At 37.8% G+C, this 25,357-nt stretch overlaps 2 protein-coding genes across 2 annotated transcripts; one reads left to right on the top strand and one right to left on the bottom strand.

Moving 5' to 3' along the window:
• Positions 1 to 7,033: 7,033 nt before the first annotated feature.
• On the bottom strand, positions 7,034 to 16,533 carry LOC104906528 (probable acylpyruvase FAHD1, mitochondrial). Its single transcript, XM_010695293.4, has 7 exons — positions 16,314 to 16,533; positions 16,062 to 16,227; positions 10,374 to 10,426; positions 8,390 to 8,452; positions 8,234 to 8,284; positions 8,004 to 8,121; positions 7,034 to 7,467 (listed from the first exon to the last, which is right to left on the bottom strand). Exons 1-7 carry the CDS (start codon positions 16,407 to 16,409, stop codon positions 7,352 to 7,354), a joined length of 663 nt encoding a protein of 220 aa, XP_010693595.1. The 5' UTR covers positions 16,410 to 16,533; the 3' UTR covers positions 7,034 to 7,351.
• A 2,237-nt stretch (positions 16,534 to 18,770) lies between these two features.
• On the top strand, positions 18,771 to 19,175 carry LOC104906559 (uncharacterized). Its single transcript, XM_010695329.2, has one exon. It carries the CDS (start codon positions 18,771 to 18,773, stop codon positions 19,173 to 19,175), a length of 405 nt encoding a protein of 134 aa, XP_010693631.2.
• Positions 19,176 to 25,357: the final 6,182 nt, after the last annotated feature.

Genomic DNA, 25,357 nt, shown 5'->3' with positions numbered 1-25,357 from the left:
CGTGTTCCTCTAAACGCTTCATCTTCACCAATCCGAAACCTCATCACACCCTTTGATACTCCATAAAAACCTCCAAACCTTCAAAATCATGGCAAAAACTTCAAGAAACTCCCTTTTCCAACATCAAAAACAACCGACACTTCAAAAATGGAAATTTCTTCACTCCAACATAAAACCCTTGAAACCGACATAATTCAAGAAAACCCCATAGAGGAACAGCAATTAGAATCTCCTAGAAGGAGCATGGAGAAGAAAATTGATTGGGGAAGACGATGAAGAAGAAACCCCGGAACAATCTCAGGGGGAAGAAGAAGAAACTGCACCTGTTCCTTCCAAAGGAACTGTTTCTTCGTCTTCCAAGAAAAGGGTCGAACGAAGTGAATCTAGGTATGTTTGGGTTTTGCGTCGATTTAGAATGGGCAATAAAATTGAATTTCTAGAATTAACCTCCATTCTAAAGGAACAAGGCATGGAATTCTTGTTTGAATTCGCCTTTAATAATGCTCTTGTTCCTCTAGCTATGGATGAGTTTGTGCAAATTTGTTAATCTAATGGAACTTGCACAACTGAGTTAGAGGAAGAAAATAAGGTTTAATCAAGCAACTTTAAGCAAAGTATGGGAAGTTCCTTGCAAAGGAACTGATTTGTATTTTAAAAGGAAAGGAACTGTTTCCTTTCCGAATTTTCCTCAAGACAAAATCTTAGAATATTTTGGAGGAACAGCTGGCCAAAACAAACTTAACCATAACCTACTCTCTCCCTTCACAAAGTGTTGTTTAACTTGGTTTGGAGAGCACTCATTCCTCGAACTGAAAAGAGGAATGAAGTGGGTCTCTTGGATATGTGTTACATGTTTTGCTTGGACCACCACATACAAATCAATTTCCCTTCCCTCTTCATTCAACACTTAACCCACTGTATTGAGAATAATTGTGTTATTGGCTACGGTGCCTTGATAACTTCCTTACTTCATCATTTTGAAGTAAGACTTACGGGTTGGACCACAAAGGAGTCAAAAAGGGAACATCTTGAATGAGAAGACCCTAAATGGACTTGGTTGTCTGTCCAAGAAGGTGTTCTCATTCAAGGAAGAATGGCTTCAGTTCCTCAGGAAAAAGAAAACTGCCCAAACTGGATTAGAAGAAGATAATGATGTAATCTTGGATAACCTGTTCCTAAGCCGGAGGAACCAAACCTAAGAGGCGCAAACACATTGCCACTAAGCCTAAACCCTCTGTTCTCTTGAGAGTGAGAAGAGCACTCGTCGAAAAATTGCTCCGTTCCTGTTCCTTCCAACGAGGACTCTCCTTTAGTCCTTTCGGATAATGAGGAACAGGTACCCTCACTCTCAAGGAACCTACTCCACCACCATCTCCCAAACTCTCTGTTCCTTTCACAAAATACCCTCCATTTCACCTTCGTCCTTCTCTGTTCCTTCAGTTTTGAGCAGTTGAAGGATGAAATAAAAGGCCAATCCTTTTGCTTCACCTCCACAACTCTTCCACCACACCACCATTTCTTCCTCCCATTTATCACCCCTCACCTTCTGTTTCCATTCCCGGAACAGATGAGCCTTCCACTCAAACCCCTCCAGTTCCTTCACAAAATCCCCCATCTGCCTCTAGTTCCAAGGGTAAGGAACAGGAAACGGATGATACTAACTGGGTTAACGAAGTCTGCCTTCCTGCACAACATATGATAAAATTTTACAATTATCTTCATTGGACTTTGGATGCCAAAACTGATACTATGATAAGTCTTATGAAGAATTGAGTGATACGTGGTTGCGCAGCAAAAGAAGATGGATTATGGCTCGTCCTTGGAGGAGCTGAAGGAACAGGTTGAACTCAATCATGGGGTGGTGATGAAAAAATTGGAGGATGTGGTTGAAGAAGAAGTTGTAGAGGAACACCATTCCCCTTCCCTTTCTTAGTTTTTTTTTTTTTGTTGTTCCTGTTTCTTTCATCAAGGAACACAATTTTGTTTCTTCCTTTTTCTTTTCTTTCTTTGTTTTGTTATGGAACAAGTGCTATATAATCAATGACTTTTGCTATTTTGTCTATGTTTCTAAATGTTTGCATAATTTCTTCCTTGGAATGGCTAGTATTATGTGATTGATGTTTGAGCAAGTTTACTCTTTGATTTTCTAACTTAACCACTAATGGTGCTTGCATATTGGTCTTAAGGTGTTAAATCAATTCATGCAGAGTCTATTCTTTTTGAGGATGACAAAGGGGGAAAAGGATTTAAGGAACAAACTGTACATAAACTTAAACTTGAAATAATGAAAAATTGAAAAAAATTAAAAAATGGATAAGGTAAATGAAAAATCAAAAATAGGTTAAGGTAAATGAAAAATCAAAATTCAGTTACTTACATAATTGTGTTTTATTTTTCATTTTCTTCTTTATGTTTTTATTTTCATTCACTTATATTATTTGTTATTTTCCTTAGTTTGTACCTTTGTTGTCATCATCAAAAAGGGGGAAATTGTTGAACCCTAGTTTTGATAATGACAAAGAAACAAAGGAACAAACTAAGTAGTGAACTAATGAATTATTTAAGTGTATGGTGTTTAAGGTATCAATGCAAGGAACTGGGAATACGAAGTCAATGAAGAAGTCAAGAGAGGATTTCAAAGGCTAAGTAAAGAAGTTTCTATGTTGATACTGGAGCAAGCATTGGATCAAGAATAATAGAAGCTAGGCGTTTTATTTTCTAGTTCCAATGTAAAGGAACAAAGAAAGAATGGTAAGGAACTGTGGCAGTTTATTTGTGAATGAGCGTTTGTTCCTTTGTAAGGAACAAACTAATGGCACTTAGAAATATGTTAAAGGAACTAGTAATAAAGGAACTAGACTTAGGCGTGTAATTATGTAACGGTTAAAAATAATGAGTAAGTCATGCCTAAATAGGAAATTAAGTTATATCTAATTTCAAATGATAAAATCAGTTTTAAAAAAAAATCTGTTTTAGAAAAAGATTTTATTTTTCAGAAAATAAGAAAATAAATATCCGGTTGTTAGAAAGATTTTATTTCAAAGATATTATTTTCTTAAAGATTAAAAATTACGTTTTAAAGATAAAAAGAGTTTATAAAAACTGATTTTCGGATAAAGCTCAAGGAACTCCTATTACTTAGGAGTAATGGCTGTAATTTATCCACGTTCATTTATAGTTCATGGGATCATGGGACATGATGTAAAAACGTGTTCTTTAGGGGAAGGAACATCATGGGTTACTGGACTAAAACGTGTACTCTAACATTAATCCCACGTTCTTCATGATTAACACTATAAATATAGAAGTCTAGATAAGTTCCAAATCGTGTCTGACTAAGTAATTAAGTGAGTTTAACTTATTAAGTGTCAGTGCCTTCATTCTCTCATAATAGCCATTTGTTCTTTGCCTTCTTACTCTAATTCCACTAAGCTTATTTCGATCAATTGTATTTTGGTTTTTGGGGTAAGGGAACTTTGAGTGAAGTTCTGTAAGAGAGAGGCTTTGAGTAAAGCTTGTATGTGTGAGAAAACTTCGAGTGAAGTTGAGAGGAACTGCTGTTAAGGGAACAGTGGCTCAGGAACTTGAGTTTAGGAACTCAAGGTGTGGCTCGAGTTAGAATTAGGTTGTAACAAAGTTGTTTGGCCTAATTAGTGAAAGTGTTGAGTTTAAAATCCCTAGTGGTCGAGGTTGTTTCTTCTTGTTGGGCCCAAGAAGTTTTTCCTCGTAAAAATCCCTTGTGTTCCTTTAGCTTGTTTATTCGTTTAAGTTTTAATTTCCGCAAAAAGTTACGTTTATTTCTACACCTACAATTCACCCCCCCCCTCTTGTAGTGTTCCTAGGGAAATAACAGCTTTTGTCTACCTTGTGCGAGTATCTTTTGGATACCTTCCAGTCGAGCCCAAAATTTCGACTTTTTTATAAATATATTGTAGAACTCATTTTTATTCCACTGTTGGAGCTTCGAAGCGAAATCTTTCAAAAAGGGAACCAGCGGAGCAGAGTGCTTCCATTGTTCATATACGTACGCATAGAACTTCTCATGATTCAGCCATGCTGCTTGGAAACGAAATGGTTTAACAACAGAAGGAAGGGGAGCAAATCCAGTTGTACTAACCAGAATAGGGCAGTGGTCTGAACTAACTTTGGGCAGATTACGAACGGCTCCTTCCGAGAACCGAAGTCTCCAGTCATCATTTACTAGCCCACGATCTAATCTAGCAGACTTGAAAGTCTCTGCCGATTTACCTTTAAACCAAGTATGTGTCGGTCCCGAACATCCAAGGTCAATGAGATTATTATTGTTAACCCAGTTCGAAAAATCCACACATCGTTTCACTATTTCCGAGCTCCCAGTTCCATTACGTTCATTCATACACATCGTTTCATTAAAATCTCCCGCAATTAACCAAGGTCCGTTATACTGAGCTTTGATATTTTCCAGTTCACGCCAAAGATCCTTCCGCAAAATACTATCCGGGCTGGCATAGACTGCCGAGAACAGCCACGGATCATCCCCATTCTTCCGTATTTCCACTGATAAATGCTGAGAATGAAATCCATACGATGTGACTCCCACCATAGCAGGGTCCCAAAACATCCAAATGCCTCCAGAAAAGCCTTGGGCCTCCACTCGCAATTGACCACCAAACCCAATTTTCTCACACACTTTTTGGGCCTGATCTCCACTCAAATGAGTCTCAACAAGGACCAACACTGAAGGTCTATTAATGCGAATCAACTCTCTAATCACAAACATCTTATTACCAGCACCCTGAGCGTTCCAAATTAATAGTTTTATTGACATATTAAACATTGTAAAAGAAGGGTATTGATCAAACTCATTAAGAGGAATCTGGGGAAGTACCGATAGGTACAATTCCCTCAAGGCCCTCATTGGGCCGTCCGTCACATACGGAATCCCCATCTTCATCAACATTAATGGACTCGGATTCTCCGGCGGCAAATAAGAATTCACTTCGATGTTCGCCCGGTTTGCTAGCGGGTGGACTACTATCAAATTGGGTCCCTCCGATGGTTCTTCCACAAATATCTCGATGGCCGGAGGAATTCGAAACTCCAGGGAGATGGGAATCTGAGATGGGTTCATGATCTCTTCGTGTCACTGCACTCGACACTACTCGAGAGCCACTTGGGGCTGATGATTTGGAAGCGATATTTTCTTTTCCACTAACACCTAGTCTCGAGGCTTTTTTCACGTACCCTTTCTTGAATTTAGGGTTACGAATAGCTGACACTTTGCTATTAGAGGACAAAGGGATTCTATCTCCACTGCCCGAGATTTTAGGAGCTAACTTCGGGATAGATTTTCCTAAATCAATAGGATTTCCTTTTTTCACCGGGATCACAGGATTCGAAAATTTCAAATTTTCTCCCTCCATCATAGGACATAACAAATTTGATTCCCCCGCCACTTTGACACAATCCATCCTTGATTCACCTTCCAATTGAGGAACGCTCCTAACCTCTTCCGGTTTATTCGCAAATTCAACTGCCTCCGCAATGGAATCGCTTTCCTTGTTTAGACCCTGGGTACCTACCCCACCCTGAGTCTCCATTCGAGGTTCCCGACTCAGCACCCTGGGGCGCTCCGTTTCCATGTGCATGGCTGGTCCAGGTAAATTGACCCCATCATCCCTTACTTTCGCATCAACTTGGTTTAGAGACTCAAACCGGGATCCAGAGTTATTGCCGGAAATCAGTTGCCTGGATTTTTCCTTTCCATGAGACCTGGAGTTACTAGTAGCACCATCTCCTTTCTTCATATGGCCAGTATGGTTCACATCCGTCGTCTCTACTACCTTGGGAGTGTATTTCCTAGTCTGACGTTGGACGAGCATCCAAGCACCATATGACTTATCATGTAGCCCAGGATAATCCTTCTTGGCACCAATTACCTGTTGCTATGTGGATACACGCAAACTAACACTTCCTCTGCCATTTATTTGCTGCCACTAGGATGAGAAATCATCCCCTAAAAGCTCCACCCTAGTGGAACTGAATTTTGGTTAGATTTATGCTAAAAAAATTCTTAAAGTTTTACACTTTCAAGGAAAAACAAATACATAATATTTATAAAAATGCAAGAGGTGTTTAGCAAATACTAAGATAAATGGAATCACCCTTTCTTTATTCTAATGTAAGAGAGCTTAGCTGAGGCATCTCCCAATCTTGCATCGATCATATCAATTGCTGAGATGAACACGTGCCATTAACCCCTTAATATATATTTGATCATGTGTATGACACGTAACACAACTAACTTGGTGTAATGAATTTTAGTTTTCAAATCTACTCTCTTAGAAATTGGGTGTAGATAAAGATATTGCATCTCATATATTTAGTGCATGATTTTCAACTAATAGAAGCCTGCAAGTCGTCACGACTCATCATTAAGCCACCACGGGTGTCGCTGGGCACTAAGGCATCATTGCTACTATAGGGGTGCCATGTGATGCTAGGCCAACACTCCCCTATAAAGAAGATTATTTTCGTAAACATTGAAAAACCAGTGAATACTCACTTTGTAGTAACAAAATAATGGGTCATGCTGAGGATTGAACGAGCTTCAATTGCGATAAAACTTTGGGATCCGCCATATTTCAGGCCAACAAAGATAATGGTCGAGACGGTTTTCTCAGATGAAGTCCAAAAGTACAAGATCTTGCACAGGAGTAGTGACAATGCTTTTCGGAAGACTCCTGCATATTCTTTAAGAAGCTTCTAGCTTTTGCCCATCATTACAAATTTGTAGGAGTTAACACGGATCAGATATTCTATCCAAACCCGAACCTAAAGTGGCAGACTACTTGACTGATCTGAACCCAACTCGAGCCAGAAAGGATATATTAGCCCAAATCGAAAATGACAAAACAACCACGTTGACCACATGGCCCGATTTAAACATGACCCAACCAGACTCCAACTCGCACACCTTAATTGACATCTCGAACCATGAATGACCATAAACAGCCAAAAAGGGCAATGATTAATTTCTGTGTAAAAAGTAAGATATAAAAAGGTATTCTTGCTCTTTTTCATTGATATGCGGCTAGTAAATGCTCTCTGCAACGTACTCAGCTACAACTTTAACATGATAATCTTTCTTAGCAAACAATTTTTTATCCTTGATTTCTTACTGTCTCTACTGCAACGACAGAAAGTATGTTAGCTTGAAACACGACAGATTTTGGTACATAACTGACACATACGAGCTGTGAATCGTGATCCAGCTTAAGTAAAGATACATGAGCCAACACCATGTACAACAGAGAATGCAGTATTAATCAGAGAATGCTTCAACAGGAATTGGCTTCCTAAATCATTGCAATCATTTCCTAACTGCTGCGCTTCGTTTTTCAACATTAAAACTAACGTCTATGAGATCTGTTATACCAGCAGTTATTTTTTCACCTGGTTTTACAGGGCCAACACCTTCTGGGGTGCCTGCACAGAGCAATTTCAGATGATGTTTCACATGTGTACTAGTTCATGAATTTTCAAGCCAAAGTAAGGGGGTGGGGAGGATACAAGAGATGCTTCTATGAGTTCTATGTGTTTGTAGGTTCACTATTCTTTTACCCTACAATATAGCATCAGGTTTATTTTACTGGAGAATTTTTGTAGTTGGGACTTGGGAGTTCTTAGAAGTGTAGTAGATTATAACAAAAAATAAGTATTTCATAGATAGTGAAAATTGCAACATGATGAAAGATGAATCAAAAAATGATGCCCTCTACGAGTACAGGATTCTACATCGAATATATTATCATCTCTCTCTTTCTTTAGACACTTACCATCCCTGTTTTACGGGTCCGAGATTAGCAAGGATAGGGCCAAAGCAACAGCTCCCAGTCAATAGGACAAGAAAAATGCTGTTAACAACTAATTCACGACAGAGATGTGCAATGCAAAAAAGTCTGCAGTTTGGATCTTCAAGGGAAACAACAATGTAGAAAATAAGCTTATAGTACATGCAATACCTGTAAGTATCACGTCTCCTTCTAGAAGCGTGATGAAAGAACTTATATGGCTGATTAGGAATGGAATTGTGAATATCATATCTTTTGTTGATCCCTTCTGCTTTATTTCTCCATCAACCTTTTATCCATAAAGTGGCTTAGATATATATTGAATAATCACAAAGAAGGCTTGCATAGAATTAAAGTTCACTAAAAGAAAATATACAAGAAAGTTGATTTGGTGAACCAACCTTTAGCCACAGCTCCAAGTTGTGAGGATCAGGCACTGCAGATTTTGGAATCTGCAGATATTGACAAACGAAGACAATTCCAGCCATATACTGTCTTGATTAGTTATGAAATTTGATAGGACTAGAACAAAAGATATAGTAAACATCACATCTTACCATGTCACTGATGGGTGTAAAGGTATCCTGTCCTTTAGCCAATAGCCACGGAAGGCCTGCAGTCTTAATAGATAAACGCAAATAAACATGAATATGAATTGTCTGAGAGCATCTACATTCATTAAACAACCCTTGTTTCCAACATTATGAATTTTTGTACTAAACATCTGTGATCTGTCAGAACATACCACTAAGAGATATTTGTATTCAACTCACACAAAAAAAAAAAAAAAACAAATGACACATTCATCTTGGAAGACTCTGTGGTATACCAAAATTCAAATGTTAATTCCACTCATTATCTGCCACAGTAAGGAATTAGGCATTTGGATGATGAATAGATCCTCTTCATTAGAGGGGATCTATATTCTGCACAGCATCTACAGTTGACAAAATGATATGTATCTCATCTGCACTCTAATCTTAATAAAAAATATATAGATCCTCTTCATAAGAGGGTATCTACTTAGTTGATGTGCATCACTCAAACTGAGACTTTAAACAATAAGATAGCAAGAAGAGGAAACTTCACGCGACCAATATTCATACAAGGCTAACATTTTAACAGCTGCTTTGGAGGATATGCTAGTTGATATAATTGCCATTGACATAGACTATAAGAATTATGCAAGGGAAGTTGGAAATTGCTTAATTCAGTGCACAAGTCACTAGAATACTAATCACATACATTTTTTATTCTGAAAGAGGGTGGTCAGCAAATCCAAATCTTATCTTCGGAATCGAAAACACATCACTTTTTTATTCTTTTTGGAGTAGGATTCAGTTATCCTTTTAAGTATAGTTTGTTGTCTCCGATCAAAATGTAGTATTAGGCTAAATTTATCAACCAGTGATGTAGTAGTTCTAGACAAGCTGAGGCCAGTAGGACGTAAACAAAAATTGCTTTCAAAGGAAAGAAAGCTGGTAAAAATGGTGCTATCTGCTCACAACATTGTCTCCAAGGATAATGTAGCAACGTTCAACTAGACTGAGTCTAACAACTCATTGTACAAGTTCTTACTATTTGAGGTGGCCCAGCCCTGTAATCTATTGTCATTAACATCAACACTGACAAGATACTCAAAATGGAGCATAAGCATTTCAATACCCTGTGGTTCATTTACAGGGATTTACCAGCTGCGTAAACTTTTATCTTTAACATCAAGTCATTAACATCAATATGGACAAAATCATCAAAATGGAGCTAGTATGAGTTTCTCCCATATCCTATGGTTCATTTATGGATGTCATAGATTGCCACTTTTAGACTACTTCGAATTAAAATTGTTGGTTGTACAGCAAACTTAATCATATAAAAAGACAAACACAGGAAATCAAGCTAGGAAAAACTTTGACATCAACAAAATTGAATAATTACTATACTTCCTCATAAATGTGAAATAAGAAGCATTTTCCACGAATAAATGCGGAAGGAAGTTAGCCGCTCTTTTGAAATAGTGTACATAAACGACTAGAGGTTCACTTCCTCAATCCAAATCCTGTTCCTCCTCATAATGGAATAAAGAGCAAAAACAGAAAATGATACAAAGTCACACACCAATACTGGCATATCGTAAATATCTTCACAACTTGAACCGTTTAATTTGAAAAAGTGAAGCCAAGATAAGAATGTCTCTATATTAGTAAGTGAACAAAGATTAGTATGTTTCCAAGATAGGAAGTGAACTGGCATTTGCAAAAGTGACATGTATATGTGTTAAGAAGAGAGCTTTTCCATATTGTCCTACCAGGTTGCAACTTGAATGAATCAGCTTACTTATTTTGTTTTTTTTTGGTTGCAACACGTGAACATACAAAGGTTGAACACCAAGATATTACTACCATTCCCCACTCTGCAACCAAATAAATGAAGAATGTTCAAAGACTCAAAACACCTTCTCCCCCAACCAAAAAAAATTATAAGACCCTTAGCTAGAAGCTGAATGGGTTATGAGAGGCAATAGGAGTCAAGTAAGCAATTCACCTTAATTGATGCTTGGAGTTCCCTTGCTGTCATATCGAGTCCCAAAGCATAACCTGAAAGCCAAGATTATAGCAATAATTTCTCTTTCTAAATCAACAACATTGTGCAAGGTCATTATGCTAAAAGACGAAAGAATTCAGGGGAAGCAGAAACAGAGCTAAACATATCAGATGCCATATTTAGCAACACCAGAATAAATTCCTCAGCAAACCTAGTCAAGACCCTGAACGCTTAATTGGTTACAAGGTTGGAGGACACATCCTAGAGCATGTTTAGTAGAGAAATTTCAGGCTCTTGGTAACGAAATGAAAGTTTATCCGTTTCTATGGATAGTTGTCTTTCAGTTTTATCAATCCGCTTCTTGAAGATATCTGGATCTCCTTATCTGTTCCCTCATCCACTCGGAGGTATCAAAATTTGTTACATGGGGAAACAAGAGAAGACCCCCTACCTATAAAATCCTCTACTGTTACTCAACAATTGTGTTCTGCAACCCCCTCCAACACCACTACCACCTTGAGCAGGATCCATCACAATTTACACGGTATCCATGAAGTAATATATTAAGAGAGAGTTTAACCAAATTTAGGACCTCCTTCATGCCATGTAAAATTACAATCCATCACATACTGCAATTAATGAACCAAATTCACAGGAGACATTAAGCCAATTTAGACCAAATTTCACGGATTAAGCCCATGGGAGTGTGATGTGTAAGCAAGCATGGATTACTGTTCAGGGAGGTCTTTTTTGGAAGTTGTTGAAGATTTTTGGAAGAGTTGTAGTTCTGTTAGGACTCATAATAGAGTTATAGGCTTGTTAGAACTCCACATATCCTAGAATTAAATTGTTACTAGGTCTTTTGTAAAGAGTTCAAGTTATAATGGAACTCTTAGAGTCATATAAGTCTTTTAGAAGTAGAATTCTTGTAGGATTAGAAGTCTAATCATGACGGAAGTCTAATCATAATAGATGTCTAACCATATTAGAAGTCTAATGGTGTTAGAACTCTAAGGTTCTTAGGGAGTCTTATTTAATTAGGAGTATAATAGATAAGAATTGGTTTTTCCTAAGTTAGTTAGATTATGGGTCCATTTAAGTTTTTTTATAAATTGTATTTATCTTATCTTTTCACATAGTTAGTTTAAGCTTTATCTTTATCTTTTAATGTTTTTGATTCCTAGTTTCTTTAGGAATGTAAGCCTATTATAGGCTACAATTATTATTGAATAAATGAAGATTTGAGATTCAGTATAGACTTTTAGACATTTTGATGAGCTTTAGCTATCAAAGGTTTAGAGAGTTAAACCAAACACACAACCGAGATTTGTGTGGGAGATTGTGCCACAACCACAAAATTCAACCTTGAACCGTGACTTTAAGATATTAATCTAACCTTTTTAATTGTTTTTCGTTCCATAAATTAGAAACACCAAAAATATCGTTGTTTCCTACCCAGTTATTCCTAAATTTGATACTTGATTTTGTTTTTTTTTTCCCAAAAATATTTTTTTACCCATCCTTATTGACAAGGAAAAGTAGCATAGTGCTCGTATCATGGGTTCAATTTGCATATAATGGTCACGAGAATTTCCACTAACTTTTACATGGATGAAATTTTACTACAAATCTGGAAAATTTGTGGATGAATTTATTTCAAAGAAGGGGAGAATGATGCGAAAGCGAAACGTCCAATAAAGATTAATTATTCTATTAGTCCTTTAGTTAATTAGTTTTCTGGGATCTGAATATTATAGAGATTAGAATAAAAAATGGTATTTTAGTACAGTTCGATAGATATATAACAGGTCTTGCGTGAAGTTGCTGCTACTTATTCTAAGTGACATTAATTGAAAGTTAATTTTTGTCTTTTTGTCAATTATGGACAATGATGAGTGAAAGTTGTTTTTTGTCATTTAGTGTTACGTAAATTGAATTGCAGCAAAGTTTTATCCTCCGTTTGCGATGAAGCATGAAGGTTGAAGCAAGCAATAAGTCAACGATTGGCAATAGAGTTGATTTTCGTCCTCTAGCTAACTAGTTGGTCAATTCGAGGTTTAGAGAGTTAAACCAAACACACAACCGAGACTTTTGTGGGGGATTGTGCCGGGACCACAAAATCCAACCTTGAACCGTGACTTCATGGAATTAATCTATCTTTTTTGTTGTTTTTCATTCCAAAAGTCAAAAACACCAAAAATAGCGTTCTTTTCTACCTAGATCCACATCAGCGTGAAATTTTCCAACGTACTTGATGAATCATAACATTACTATGCACAATTTGTTTTCATTTTGCATAACCCAAATCAGCAACACTCTGCACAAGAGAGAAGGAACAGCCAACTCCAAAGCAAGAAACAAGAAACTATGGAAAACACTAGAACGGAAGGATTAAGGATGAGGAAAGAGAAAATATTTGGAGCCAGAGCAAGAGCAATAAGAGGGTGTTAAGAACTTGTATGAAAAAAAACAGGGTGCGAAGAACTGGGATGAAGGTTGGATTTTTTGGTTGAACCAAGAACATTTTTTTGGAGGAAAGGTTTTAGATGACATTCACAACATGTTTGCTTAGTGGAACTAAACTGTGGTAATAGTAATGCTTTTTAGTGTAAGTTTGTGAAGACATTTAAATGTTAACATCTATAGTAATGAAACTTGATGTCCAAACATGTGTTTTCCTTCTTAAATTTCCATTCCCACCTAATACCGGTGGTAATGGATGGTAATGTAATTTTAGGAAGAAAATAGGTGTTTTGGGAGAAAAGTAACATTGCCATGGATGTTGACAAGGGAATGCCTTCACAAATTTGAACTAGAAACAATCACCATTACCACCATTTAGTAATGCTAACCAAACGGGTCGTCAGTCCTTCCCGCTCCCTTATCTGGTCGACTGGTCCATTTCCGTTTATTTTTTGGGAACTAAAAGAAACATGCTGCTAATCAACAATCTGAGTTCAAGATATTCATGGCAACACTTCTAAGGAATGTGGTTTTGAGAAAAATCACATTAGACAGGAGAGAAATCTCCTGCTGGCAGAATATGCCATTCAAGAAACTTATAAATATTCATACTTTAGTGTACATAATTAGAATCTCCATTTAAGTGAAGGTCAGGCCTTTTACTAATTCTCCCACCTTTGAAAACATTGATCGCTTGTTTGAGTCCTCACAAGGATATATGGAAATGGGGCGGGGTCAGGGGCTGGGGAGGTGGGAGGGGGAGAAGGGTTCTAACTTCTAATCCTATAGATTGGACCCATAAGAGGCAGCCCACACAAGGCCAAATCTAACCTTATTCCAAATATCATATAAAATAGATAGGATCTCAAACACTTGGCATAATGCCAAAGATAAACATAGCATACTCCTCACTTATGGGTATGACTTGATCAAGATGTACCCTCATAAAACATAATGGATGCAGTGTATTTCTATATGATTATTTTTCAGATATCCATGAATAAATGATATTCTCATTGTGTTAAAAAGTTTTGAAGATCGCTTAATTTCTAGTGTGGCTTATTGCTCTTTCCTTGTGCTTATATAGCTTTAGGAAATTGTTTTACAGGAACAATCTCTGTAACCTCAGTCTTCAACCTCCAGATTGCTTCTTCACATTATACTACTAAAACATAATGGATGCAGTGTATTTCTATATGATTATTTTAGATATCCATAAATAAATGATATTCTCATTGTCGAAGGTTGCTTAATTTCTAGTGTGGCTTATTGCTCTTTCCTTGTGCTTATTTAGCTTTAGGAAATTGTTTTACAGGAACAACCTCTGCAACCTCAGTCTTCACATTATACTATTATAGTAATGTAACTCCGGCACATCTTTTTTGTTTCATTTTCTCTTTAATGTTTTGCTGAATCATCTGTTCTTGTATGACCAATGAGGAACTTCCACTCTCCAGGAACTCTGGACCATTCTCTTGAGGTTAAACAATGATCAGTAGCTGGTCAATCTGCCACGTATATACTTTAAAGCCTAGCAGCATTAAACCATCAACACAAAAAGATGTATAGAATTTAAACGCCTTTAGCCATCCCCCAAAACAGTTATACTAAGAAAAATACTTATCATTATGCTTCTCCATTTCATATTTGTCCTAGGAAAGGAAACTTGAGAACATATCACCACATGCAGCAAGAACAACCAGCACTTTCGAGTTATGAAGCCTCACCAAAGGGGCCATTTAGTAGGTCCAAATGTGGCATAGTGGTACTCGTTCTTACCCCCAAAATAGCCAATGACTACTGCAGAAGCTTTACCCATAGGATGAAAACAGTGAAGCATACGGCACCATGACATGACACCTTATTTACCCAACTCGACTCACAAAGTAACAAAACAGGAAAAGTGGATCATCCCCCACTCAAGAAAGGACGTGTAAACATGTGTATCTGCTCTCACCCAAATTTGCTTAATATTGCTATTCTAAAATAAAAAACTCATCTCAAGAAATCACCATTTCGATGCCTGTTTCACAGTTTGGAGTATGAAAATTGTCGGAATTCTAATAACCATTTTCTGCAAACCCATTCTAATAGCTATCTGAACCTAAGAATACAAAGTACTATTGCAGAAAACAGTAACATAAGCCACAAATTGCAAAGTGAACATCACTCTCAATGCTGGATCTTTCAATCGCACTTCATCACAAGCTCCCAATATAATTAACTAACTCAGTCTCACTAAGCCAAGGTTGCTGCTCGCCTTCAAGGGACAAAGTGAGCAATAAGAAAGGAATCAACAACGTTGTAAGTTAATCAGATTGTGCATATCTCATCAATACTACACAGAATCCTACTTCTACAAGCACTAAAATTCATGGACATCTAAGGAAATACTTAAGAAGCAAAGAGCTAAGCTCTAAGGCTCTAATGATGTAAAAACTATAAAAATCCCAAGTCAACCATTCTCATGCTTATAATATAAGAAAGTGGGATTTACTTTTGGTTTAACTCGAGTTGGTGGTTCATCTCCGAGAGAAAAACAACAAAGTCAAATGGCATTTTCATAATTAAAATGACACTAATATAACAATAATAGTTCCTCCACCCCGTATTATAATGCTCGTATTCCTTTCCAGGCGTCCCAAAAAGTTGTTCTTGTTTTTAATTCCACATTTTTTCTTGATTGGCCTATAAAACCACGTTACCATCATTTATTTGCTGAATAGAATTAATATTTTTTCTTTGTTTATTCAACCCAAGGGTTGAATTAGTTATACATTGAATGTTCTTTCGCCCATTATTTTCCATTCTCCATTCTTTCTCCTAAAACTATTTTTTCTCCACAACATTAATTGTTTATCATTTCATATTCCCCTTACAGTTGAAGATATGAGATACAAGCATTATAGTAGTATTATGCGACAGAGCGAATACTATCTGTATATGCAATTGTAGTTTCAAAATATACAGTTGGAGATATGAGATATATTTTGTTACCTTGGGGTATCGTTTAATTCTAATCTAATCTTATAATACTGGAAACTGTCAGCAAAAAAATTACATCAATCCCAAATCATGTCACAAAGCTAACTGAAATTCATAACCCACTAAAAAAACATACCAACTAATCAACATGCACCCAAAATCAGTAAAAACAGCAACAATCACACACTTAAACGCAATAAAATCAGCATAAAATATAATAAATAAAGGAGAGTAGGAGACCTGCAATGTAATCCATGGCAGATGATTGTGGAACATCGCGAGCTTTCTTTCCAATAACTACACCAAGTTCAGTTTCATAATGAAGGTGATCCATTGAAGCTGGGATCTCAATAGTTCCTCCATTTGCTAAGTAAGATGATGTTGGTTTCAAGAAAAGTACGGGCTCCTATTTCATTGACGCGGCAAATATAAAATATGATTATTGAGAGAATAAAATAAAGATTGAAAGGAAGGAGAGAGAAAATGAGGAACCTTGGGAATTGGGTTGCCTAGCTCTTTAGCGTGGTTGGCGTAGTTACGACCAACACAGATGATCTTCGTTCCGATTTCCGTTATTAGTTTCGACATTTTTAGTTCTGGTTTTTTCTGCTGTCTTTTGAGACTTTTTGGTCGAAACTGGAAAATGATCGCCTACTCTATGTGCGTTTTGAAGATCCAAGAGATCCCGGCCGATAGTCAATTCGAAAATTCCTAATCCATCCGTTTATGTTCTTTTTGTTGTAATATTCCATGTAAACGGTGAACGGATAAAACGGCGCCGTATTTTGCCGTTTATGATTAGACACTTTACTACAGTGATGCAGTGATATGATGTATCACCGGGTTAATTATTCACCCGGCACTATATATATACCGCACTTCACGGGAGAAAAGATATAACACAACAACAAGAGCATACTCTCCAATCTTGCTTAAAACCTCTCTATAATACAACATGTTATCAGCACGAATTCGCACTACTATCAAAAGGTAGTTCTTCTCAATTGCTACTAATTTTTTTTTCAAAAAAAAATTTGGATCACCAGTGTAATGGGATCAATATTATTCTAAACAATGTATCTCTTTGTAGTATATATTTTATCATAGAACGTAATAGTGTACCTTGTACTACAAATCCGGCACGAGGAGTTGATAGTACACCCCAACGCCATAATACTCACGTTAATAGCCATGTCGGTGAACGCCGACAAACCACCGTCCCTAACCTCAATGATAACCCTCCTCCGAAACCACTAACTGAAATCTGGCAAACTCCTAATAATAATAATAAAAAGGAGTAGGGACGATGAGGGTCCTTTCGTCAGCAACATGCGACGGCAAAGTAATTAACTGGCGGTATCGGCTCGGCCGCCGCCAAGCAAGTCGTGCCACCTTCATGGAGGGCAGAGGCCTTGCATTTAAAGCCGCCTATATGGACGGGCTATTATGTTGAACTTGCCGCCTAAATGGACGGACTCCGCCGCCTGGATGGACGGCTTACACTACAAAGAGGAAGAATTTTTGGCCGGAAAATAGCTATAATGGTGGAGCTACCTGCTACCTTTTTCTTGTTTGTTATTTTTCATGGAATTTATGTCTTGTATTTTTTTTAACTGTGAAAAAAAAGGGGGAGAAAGCTTTGAAAGAAAATGATGAAAGAAGTAGCTAGATTTCTTTGCACCGAAATGAAGCTAGCTTATAAGTACCACTTTTTAATTTGTTTTAAATTATGGCAGCAAATTCCAATGTTAAATACTACTAGTTCCAAAGCTACTGCTAACCATCAACTTGCATCTTTGCCTTGGCACATGGAAAAGTTGTTTGTCATGTAGTGTAATGTAGCCCAGCAAACCTAGACATTCTACTGACACTTTGTGTTTCTTGTAAACACACAAAAAGGGGGGGGGGGGAATTCAAAGTGTTTACGTGGGAAGTGGAATCCAAAGTGCTTTTGTCTTTTTTTCTTTGAGTGGGTGAATAAGTGCTGACAACAGAGCGATAGAAAACATACATAAGCAGAAATTTAAAGAGAGATGAGTCATATGATACAACAACTCAGGCTAATTCATTATGATTGCAAGTGTTTTAAAATGCTTTTGTCTTTTCTTTTTCTTTTTTTTTCTCTTTTTTTGCCTCACTTTTCATATTGATGTTTTGGACTTGAAAGCATATATAAAAGCCACTTTAAACAATAGATGGTATGACTAGTATCTAATATCTCAAACCATGAATTAGTTATAAGTCATAACCATACATTAACTAATTTATTTTTGAGGAACTAATTATTATTAGTTCTACTCTATTTTTTTGTTTTGTCAGCACGTTACTTATTACATATCAATATATATCTTACATGTGAAATGTGAATAGTGTTTTTACACTACTATAAAAGAGATTTTAACCCTTCTCATTTTTCTCGTCCGCCTCCCTCACTCACTTCTACCCCATAAAATTTTCTCTCTCATAAAATTTCACAAATTTCATCTCCACTATTTTCGGCCACCATGTACAATGTCGGAAACCGTCGCCCTCAAAACGACACACCAGATCTTCTAGAATCTTTCAGACAGTTGATGGTCATGTTTTACTGGGGAATGATGCTTATCACAGTTTTAGTATGAATTATTGTAATTCTGTTTTTGCATATTGTAAAACGCAATTATAATGCTTAATTATGTAAATTTTCTATTAATATGCTATTAACACATGTGTTTTAGTTTTGGACATGATAGTCACATTCTAATTAAACAAAAAAAAATGCAACCTTTTTATATATATTTATTGTTCACCTTTCATGTTATTATCATGTTTCGAACCTTTAATCTCTTGAACGGTTAAGGATTCTCGGACCACTATGGCTTACATCCTAGTGTGATTTTCTTTCGGAACTCTATATATTTATGCATTAGTTTTCTACTGATACTTTTAAAACATCACATGAGCTTGGAAATGGCTAGACTTGCAAACCGAGACTTTGAGATCCTTGAAGCCTCAGACCAAAGGTATCTAGAATGGAGGGTGGATGCAAAAGCTTACCTAAAGTCACTTAGCCTCGACCACACCATTGTCGAAGGTGGTGCCCCTACCCCTTTGGAGCAAGCGAAAGCATTGGTGTATCTCAAACACCATATAAATGAAGAACTAAAATCTGAATACATCCTTGTGGAAGATCCCATAGAGTTATGGGATAACCTAAAGGAAAGATTTGAGCATTTGCAAAGAATTAGCGCTCCATGGGACCAACATGAATGGTTAGTACTCAGGTTTCAGGACTTTGCATCAGTATGCGAGTACAATTCTGCAGTACTTCACATCACCTCACAGCTAGAGCTATGTGGAGAAACCTGTGTCTGAACGAGCCATCCTATTCACTATGCATGCCAATAATGTTGTTCAGCAAGAACAATATCGTGAAAGGCGTTGCCAAAAGTTCTGCGACCTAATTGCCATCCTTTTGGTTGCAGAACAGAACAACCAAATCCAGCAGGTACCAGTGCAGCAGCAGTTGAAACAAATGCCACTATAGGTGGCAAGCGTTGGAATAAGCGGGGAGGTAACTGAAACTGGAATGGCCAGTTCAAAAATAGGGGTAATGGAGAAAGAAATGACAATGAAAGTGGCAGAGGTAGAGGACGAGGACGCCAAAACTGGCGCCCAAACAGAGGACACGGAGGAAGAAACTCCCAACAAAGAACACAAGAGAAATGTTTTAAATGTGGCATTCAAGGGCATTGGGCAAATGAATGTCGCACAGCCACACATCTTGTGGATCTATATGTGGCCTCTACTAAGGGTCAAGGGAGACGTGGCGAAACAAATTCTTCACTGAAACTACTCCGCTCCCAGACCTCGATGTAGCTAATTACCTCATGGAAGATATTTCTAATGTCTAACCCTCATATCCCCCTTAGATCAACCTATGATGTTGTTTTTATCACTTTACTTCATGTACTCTTGTCTTACTTGATGTCTCTTCTATCTTGCATTCCCTTTTTATCATTTCATGTAATGTACCTCTTTCTCTAAATAAATTTTTGTGTTAGATTTTGACAAATTTATGTTTTAATGAAGATAATGACAAACAAAGGCGCCCAACAATGCCTGATTGATAGTGCCACTACACATACCATCCTGAGTAACAAGTCATACTTCACTCAGCTCAAGCCAAGAAAAGGCGACCTCAACACCATTGCAGGCACTGCAAATATGGTTGAGGGCTCAAGAAAGGCATGCATAGTGTTACCAAAAGGAACACACGTCACTACAAACAACGCATTGTATTTAGGTAAAACTCAAAGAAATCTATTGAGTTTCAAAGATCTGCGCACAATTGGTTACCATGTGGAAACCATTAACGTAAATGAAAAGGAGTACATGTATCTCACTAAATGTGACGATGGCAAGAAAATAATCCTTGAAAGGATGTCATCATACTCCTCAGGACTGTATTTTACTTATATCAATCCAGTTGAAACAAATTCGGTGTCCCACCATAAGGTAGACAACCAAGCAATATTTACTCTATGACATGATCGCTTGGGTCACCCAGGAACAAGCATGATGACGAAAATCGTACGAAGCTCAAATGGGCATCCTTTGAAAAACATACGGGCCCCACACTCAAATGAGCATAGTTGTAAGGCTTGTTCCCCTGGCAAAGTAATCATAAGACCTTCTAAAAATAAACTTGAAGGTGAAAATCTTGCATTCCTAAAAAGAATCCAAGGAGATATTTGCGGGCCATACACCCATCATGTGGACCATTCAGATACTTTCTGGTGTTAATAGACGAATCAACACGTTGGTCTCACGTTAGTCTCCTATCAACAAGGAATGTTGCTTTTGCAAAACTGCTACGCAAATTACGCGTTTAAGGGCTCAATTCCCAGACTATCCCATAAAGAAAATCCGACTTGATAATGCCGGAGAATTCACATCCCGCACTTTTAATGACTATTGTATAATTGGGATAGACGTGGAACATCCAGTAGCCCATGTTCACACACAAAACGGCCTAGCGGAAGCATTCATAAAGCAAGTACAATTAGTTGCGAGGCCATTACTCATGAAATCAAAACTCCCATCTTCTACATGGGGACATGCTATACTACATGTTGCGGCTTTACTGAGACTAAGGTTGAGCGCCAAGCATGATTTATCCCCACTACAGTTAGTGGTTGGAAAGGAACCAAGCCTTGCACCTACGAATTTTTGGGTGTGCAGTCTACGCTCATATAGCACCACCAAAACGTACTAAGATGGGCCCACAAAGAAGGTTGGGAATCTATGTTGGATTTGAATCACCAACCATCATAAGATATCTAGAACTGTCAATTGTGATCTTTTCACCGCTCGGTTCGTCGATTGTCACTTTGATGAGACAATTTTCCCAACCTTAGGGGGAGATAAAAAAGCCCATGTTGGAACGAAATATCATGGAATGCCAAAAATTTATCATATATTGATCAAAGATTAAATATGTGCGAGCAGGAAGTTCAAAAAATTATACACTTGCAAAATATTGCCAATCGATTGCCAGATGCATTCACTGATTCAAAAGGAGTGATAAAATCACATATACCTGCTGTGAATGCTCCTGCACGGGTTGAAATCCCAAGAGAAAAAAATGGAAAATCCACTCGCAAATGAATCTATAACACGCAAAAGGCGTGGAAGACCACTCGGAGCCAAAGATTTGAAACCGAGGAAGTCTAGAAGAATAGAAACAAATAATGAGAAAAACTAGTGTTCTCCTAAAGTGGAACAAATTTCCAAATGAAAAACATCATGAACCCCCAAAATGAACTCAAAGAATCAGATGCTACATCTGACGGGGAGCATGAAAATGCTAGCGTCGACAATCACGAAATTTCAATAAATTTTGTCCATTCTAGAAAGTAATGAAATAGGGTAAGAACCCCGATTGATGAAATATTTGCATATTCAATAGCCACAGAAATCACCACTGATATTGAGGATACCGAACCAAGATCGATGGATGAATGTCGACGAAGGAGTGAGTGGCTTAAATGGAAAGAGGCCATTCAGGTAGAATTGAAATCTCTCAAAAACCGAGAAGTGTTTGGCCCTATATCCCAGACCCCAAAGGGAGTAAACCCGTTGGATATAAATGGGTCTTCGTGCGAAAGCGAAACAAGAAAAAATGAAATCGTATGATACAAGGCCAAGCTTGTAGCCCAAGGTTTCTCCTAGAGACCTGGAAACGACTACGAGGAAACATACTCTCCAGTGGTAGATGCCACGACACTAAGATTCCTTATAAGTCTAGACTACAAATGCATGCAAAGGACTACAAATGCGCCTTATGGATGTCGTGACAGCATATCTCTATGGGTCACTTGACACTGATATCCACATGAGAGTCCCAGAAGGACTTGAACTACCTGAATCCTTGAGGTCAAAACCTCGAAAGCTACATTCCATAAAATTGAAAATCTCACTTTACGGTTTAAAACAATAGGATAAGGATAGGTACAACCGTCTTAGTGAATACCTCATGAATCGAGGCTACAAGAACGACCAAATTTGTCCATGTGTCTTTATCAAACAAACCGAAAACGGGTTTGTAAATTGCAGTATATGTTGATGACTTAAATATCATCGGGACACCCGATGAAATTTATGAAACCGTTAAATGCATGATGAAAGAATTCGAGATGAAAGATCTTGGAAAGACCAAATTTTGTCTTGGATTAGAAATTGAACACCTAAAGGAGGGGAATCCTTGTTCACCAATCCAATTATGCCGAGAAAGTGTTATAAAGATTTTATATGAACAAATCACATCCATTGAGTTCACCTATGGTTGTTCGTCGCTTAAAAATTGTTGAAGATCCTTTCCACCCTAGGGAAGAAGGAGAGGATATACTCAGTCCTGAAGTACCATACCTAAGTGCCATTGGAGCCTTAATGTACTTAGCCATCAATATTAGATCAGACATTGCATTCTCAATCAATTTATTAGCTAGATACAGCTCCGAAACTACAAACAGGCATTGGAGTGGAGTAAAGCACTTACTCCGCTATATGCACGGGACAACGGATATGGGATTATTATATCCACGATACAGAAATCCTACCCTTGTAGGGTATGCTGACGCAGGTTACCTGTCAGATCCAGTCAAGGTAAAATCGCAAATAAGTTATATTTTTAGCTATGAAACTACAGCAATAAATCTCTTGGAAAGTCAACAAAACATACTCTCACAGCTACTTCATCAAATCAAGCTGAATTAATCGCACTTTTATGAAGCTGGTAGAGAATGTGTATGGTTGAGATCTTTGATCTATCACATATTTAGGGAAAGTGGTATCAAAGAGACACAAGAAGGTACAACTATAATCCATGAAGATAATATCGCTTGCATTACACAAATTAAAGAAGGCTATATCAAAGGTGATAGAACAAAGCTTATCGATCCTAAATTCTTTTCCACCCACGATTTGAAGAAGAAAGGAACAATCAATGTCACACAAGTTCAATCATGCGACAATTTAGCCGACCTACTCACAAAGGCATTACCAGCAAAGCAATTCCAAGAGCTTGTGCACCTAACTGGTCTGCGCCGCCTTCGAGATATACGTTAAATTGAGGGGGAGCACTATATGCTCTGTACTCTTTTTCCTTCGTCCAAGTTTTTATCCCATAAGGTTTTTCTTGGCAAGGTTTTAATGCGGCAGAAAAGAATATAGGCATATTAAAACCCAACTGTACTCTTTTTCCTTTATATTTGTTTTTATCCCATTAGGGTTTTTTCAAATGTAAAGTTTTTAATGAGGCAGTTGTCAACCCGTAATATATGTTTTAAGATCCGTTCAAGGGGGAGTGTTATAATATTCTATGTAAACAGTGAACGGATAAAACGACGCCGTATTTTGCCGTCCATGATTAGACACTTCACTACAGTTATGCAGTGATATGATGTATCACCGGGTGAATTATTCACCCGACACTATATAGACCGCACTTCGCGGGAGAAAAGATATAACACAACAACAAGAGCATACTCTCCAATTATCTTGCTTAAAACCTCTCTATAATACAACACTTTTGAACTTATTTTCAATTTAGTTTAGTTTAATTTAATTTAATTCAGTTAATTTCAATTCAATTCAGTTAGTTTAATTGGTTTACTCTCACAGTTTTCATTTAGTTTAGTTCAGTTTAGTTCAATTCATCCTAGTTCAATTCAAAAGAACAGTACTTGCTACATTTGGGACCGATGGTGAATGGGTGATAGACTTACCCTATGCGTATAGATAATCTTTATACATATTTAATAATACAGTTTTTTCACCAAATACCCCTGACAAAAAAATTTATTCACCAAATACCCCAACTTTTTTCCGAATTCACCATATACCCCTGACTTTTAAAAAAATTCACCAGATACACTTAATGACTAACAGTGGTTAACTTCGTTAGTCATTTTTTTTTTTTTTGAAAGGAAAACCCCCAAACTAGGAGTTATTATTCATTAAGCAGAAATCCAAGGCTACAACATCATCAACCATGCTTGGACAACCACTTACCCACACTCTAGTACTGAATTCGAGCGGAGTAATGTGAGCCATTGCATGAGCTACTGCATTTGCCTCTCTAAAAACATGAACAAAACTAATAACATCAAACCATTTTGAGACCTCATGAATCTCCCTACAAATCATACCAAGACTTGACCCATCCCTCTTCTTTCCATTGATTAAGTTAATCACCTGAAGATTATCACTCTCCACCACTACTCTCCTAGCTTCACATTGAATCGCCATACATAATCCAAAAACAATAGCTTTAGCCTCAGCTGTAGACACCTCCCAGTGTTGCCTCAGTTGTTGGCAAGCAGCTCTCACCACCTTCCCTTCAAAATCCCTTATAATTACTCCCAACCCCACGCCAGTACCTTGAAATATGGCACAATCCACATTAATCTTTAGCTTCCCCATTTCCGGAGGACTCCAAACCACCCCCACACGCTGCTCCTGGCCTCCGTTCGAACAGCTCCCCCCAGCCGCCTTGCTCCCGGTACTGCCACCCCTCTCATCTTTAGCATGAAGAAAGCTTGACAGCACCGCATCTGCTGCCGCAATAATCTCCGCAGGGTGGCGCTGAATATTGCCATGGAACACAGCATTCCTCTCGTTCCAGCACATCCACGCTATCATGGCAATTCTACTTCTCTCCTCCTCCCTTGAATGCATGAGCCACCAATGAACCCACTCCCGAGCCTGACTCACCCTTGGACACTCCAAAACCGTCCCTATGTCTGCCATCTCCCACACACCAGCCACTAAGCTGCAGCTCCAAACCGCGTGGAGAGCGGTTTCCTCAAAAACTCCACATCGACAGCAAATCGGGGAGATACTTTCAATTCTTTTATGCAATCCCGTAGCAGTAGGTAACGCCCCTCTACAAAGTCTCCACATAAATACTCTAACCTTCGGAGGAACAGTAAGACTCCAAACCCAATTCCACAGCTTCGACACTTCGGATGGACCCCCAACATCGTCTATGAGAC

Source organism: Beta vulgaris, chromosome 3, assembly GCF_026745355.1.
Source record: "Beta vulgaris subsp. vulgaris cultivar EL10 chromosome 3, EL10.2, whole genome shotgun sequence".
Taxonomy (NCBI): domain Eukaryota; kingdom Viridiplantae; phylum Streptophyta; class Magnoliopsida; order Caryophyllales; family Amaranthaceae; genus Beta; species Beta vulgaris.
This window is presented reverse-complemented; position numbering and strand designations above follow the sequence as displayed.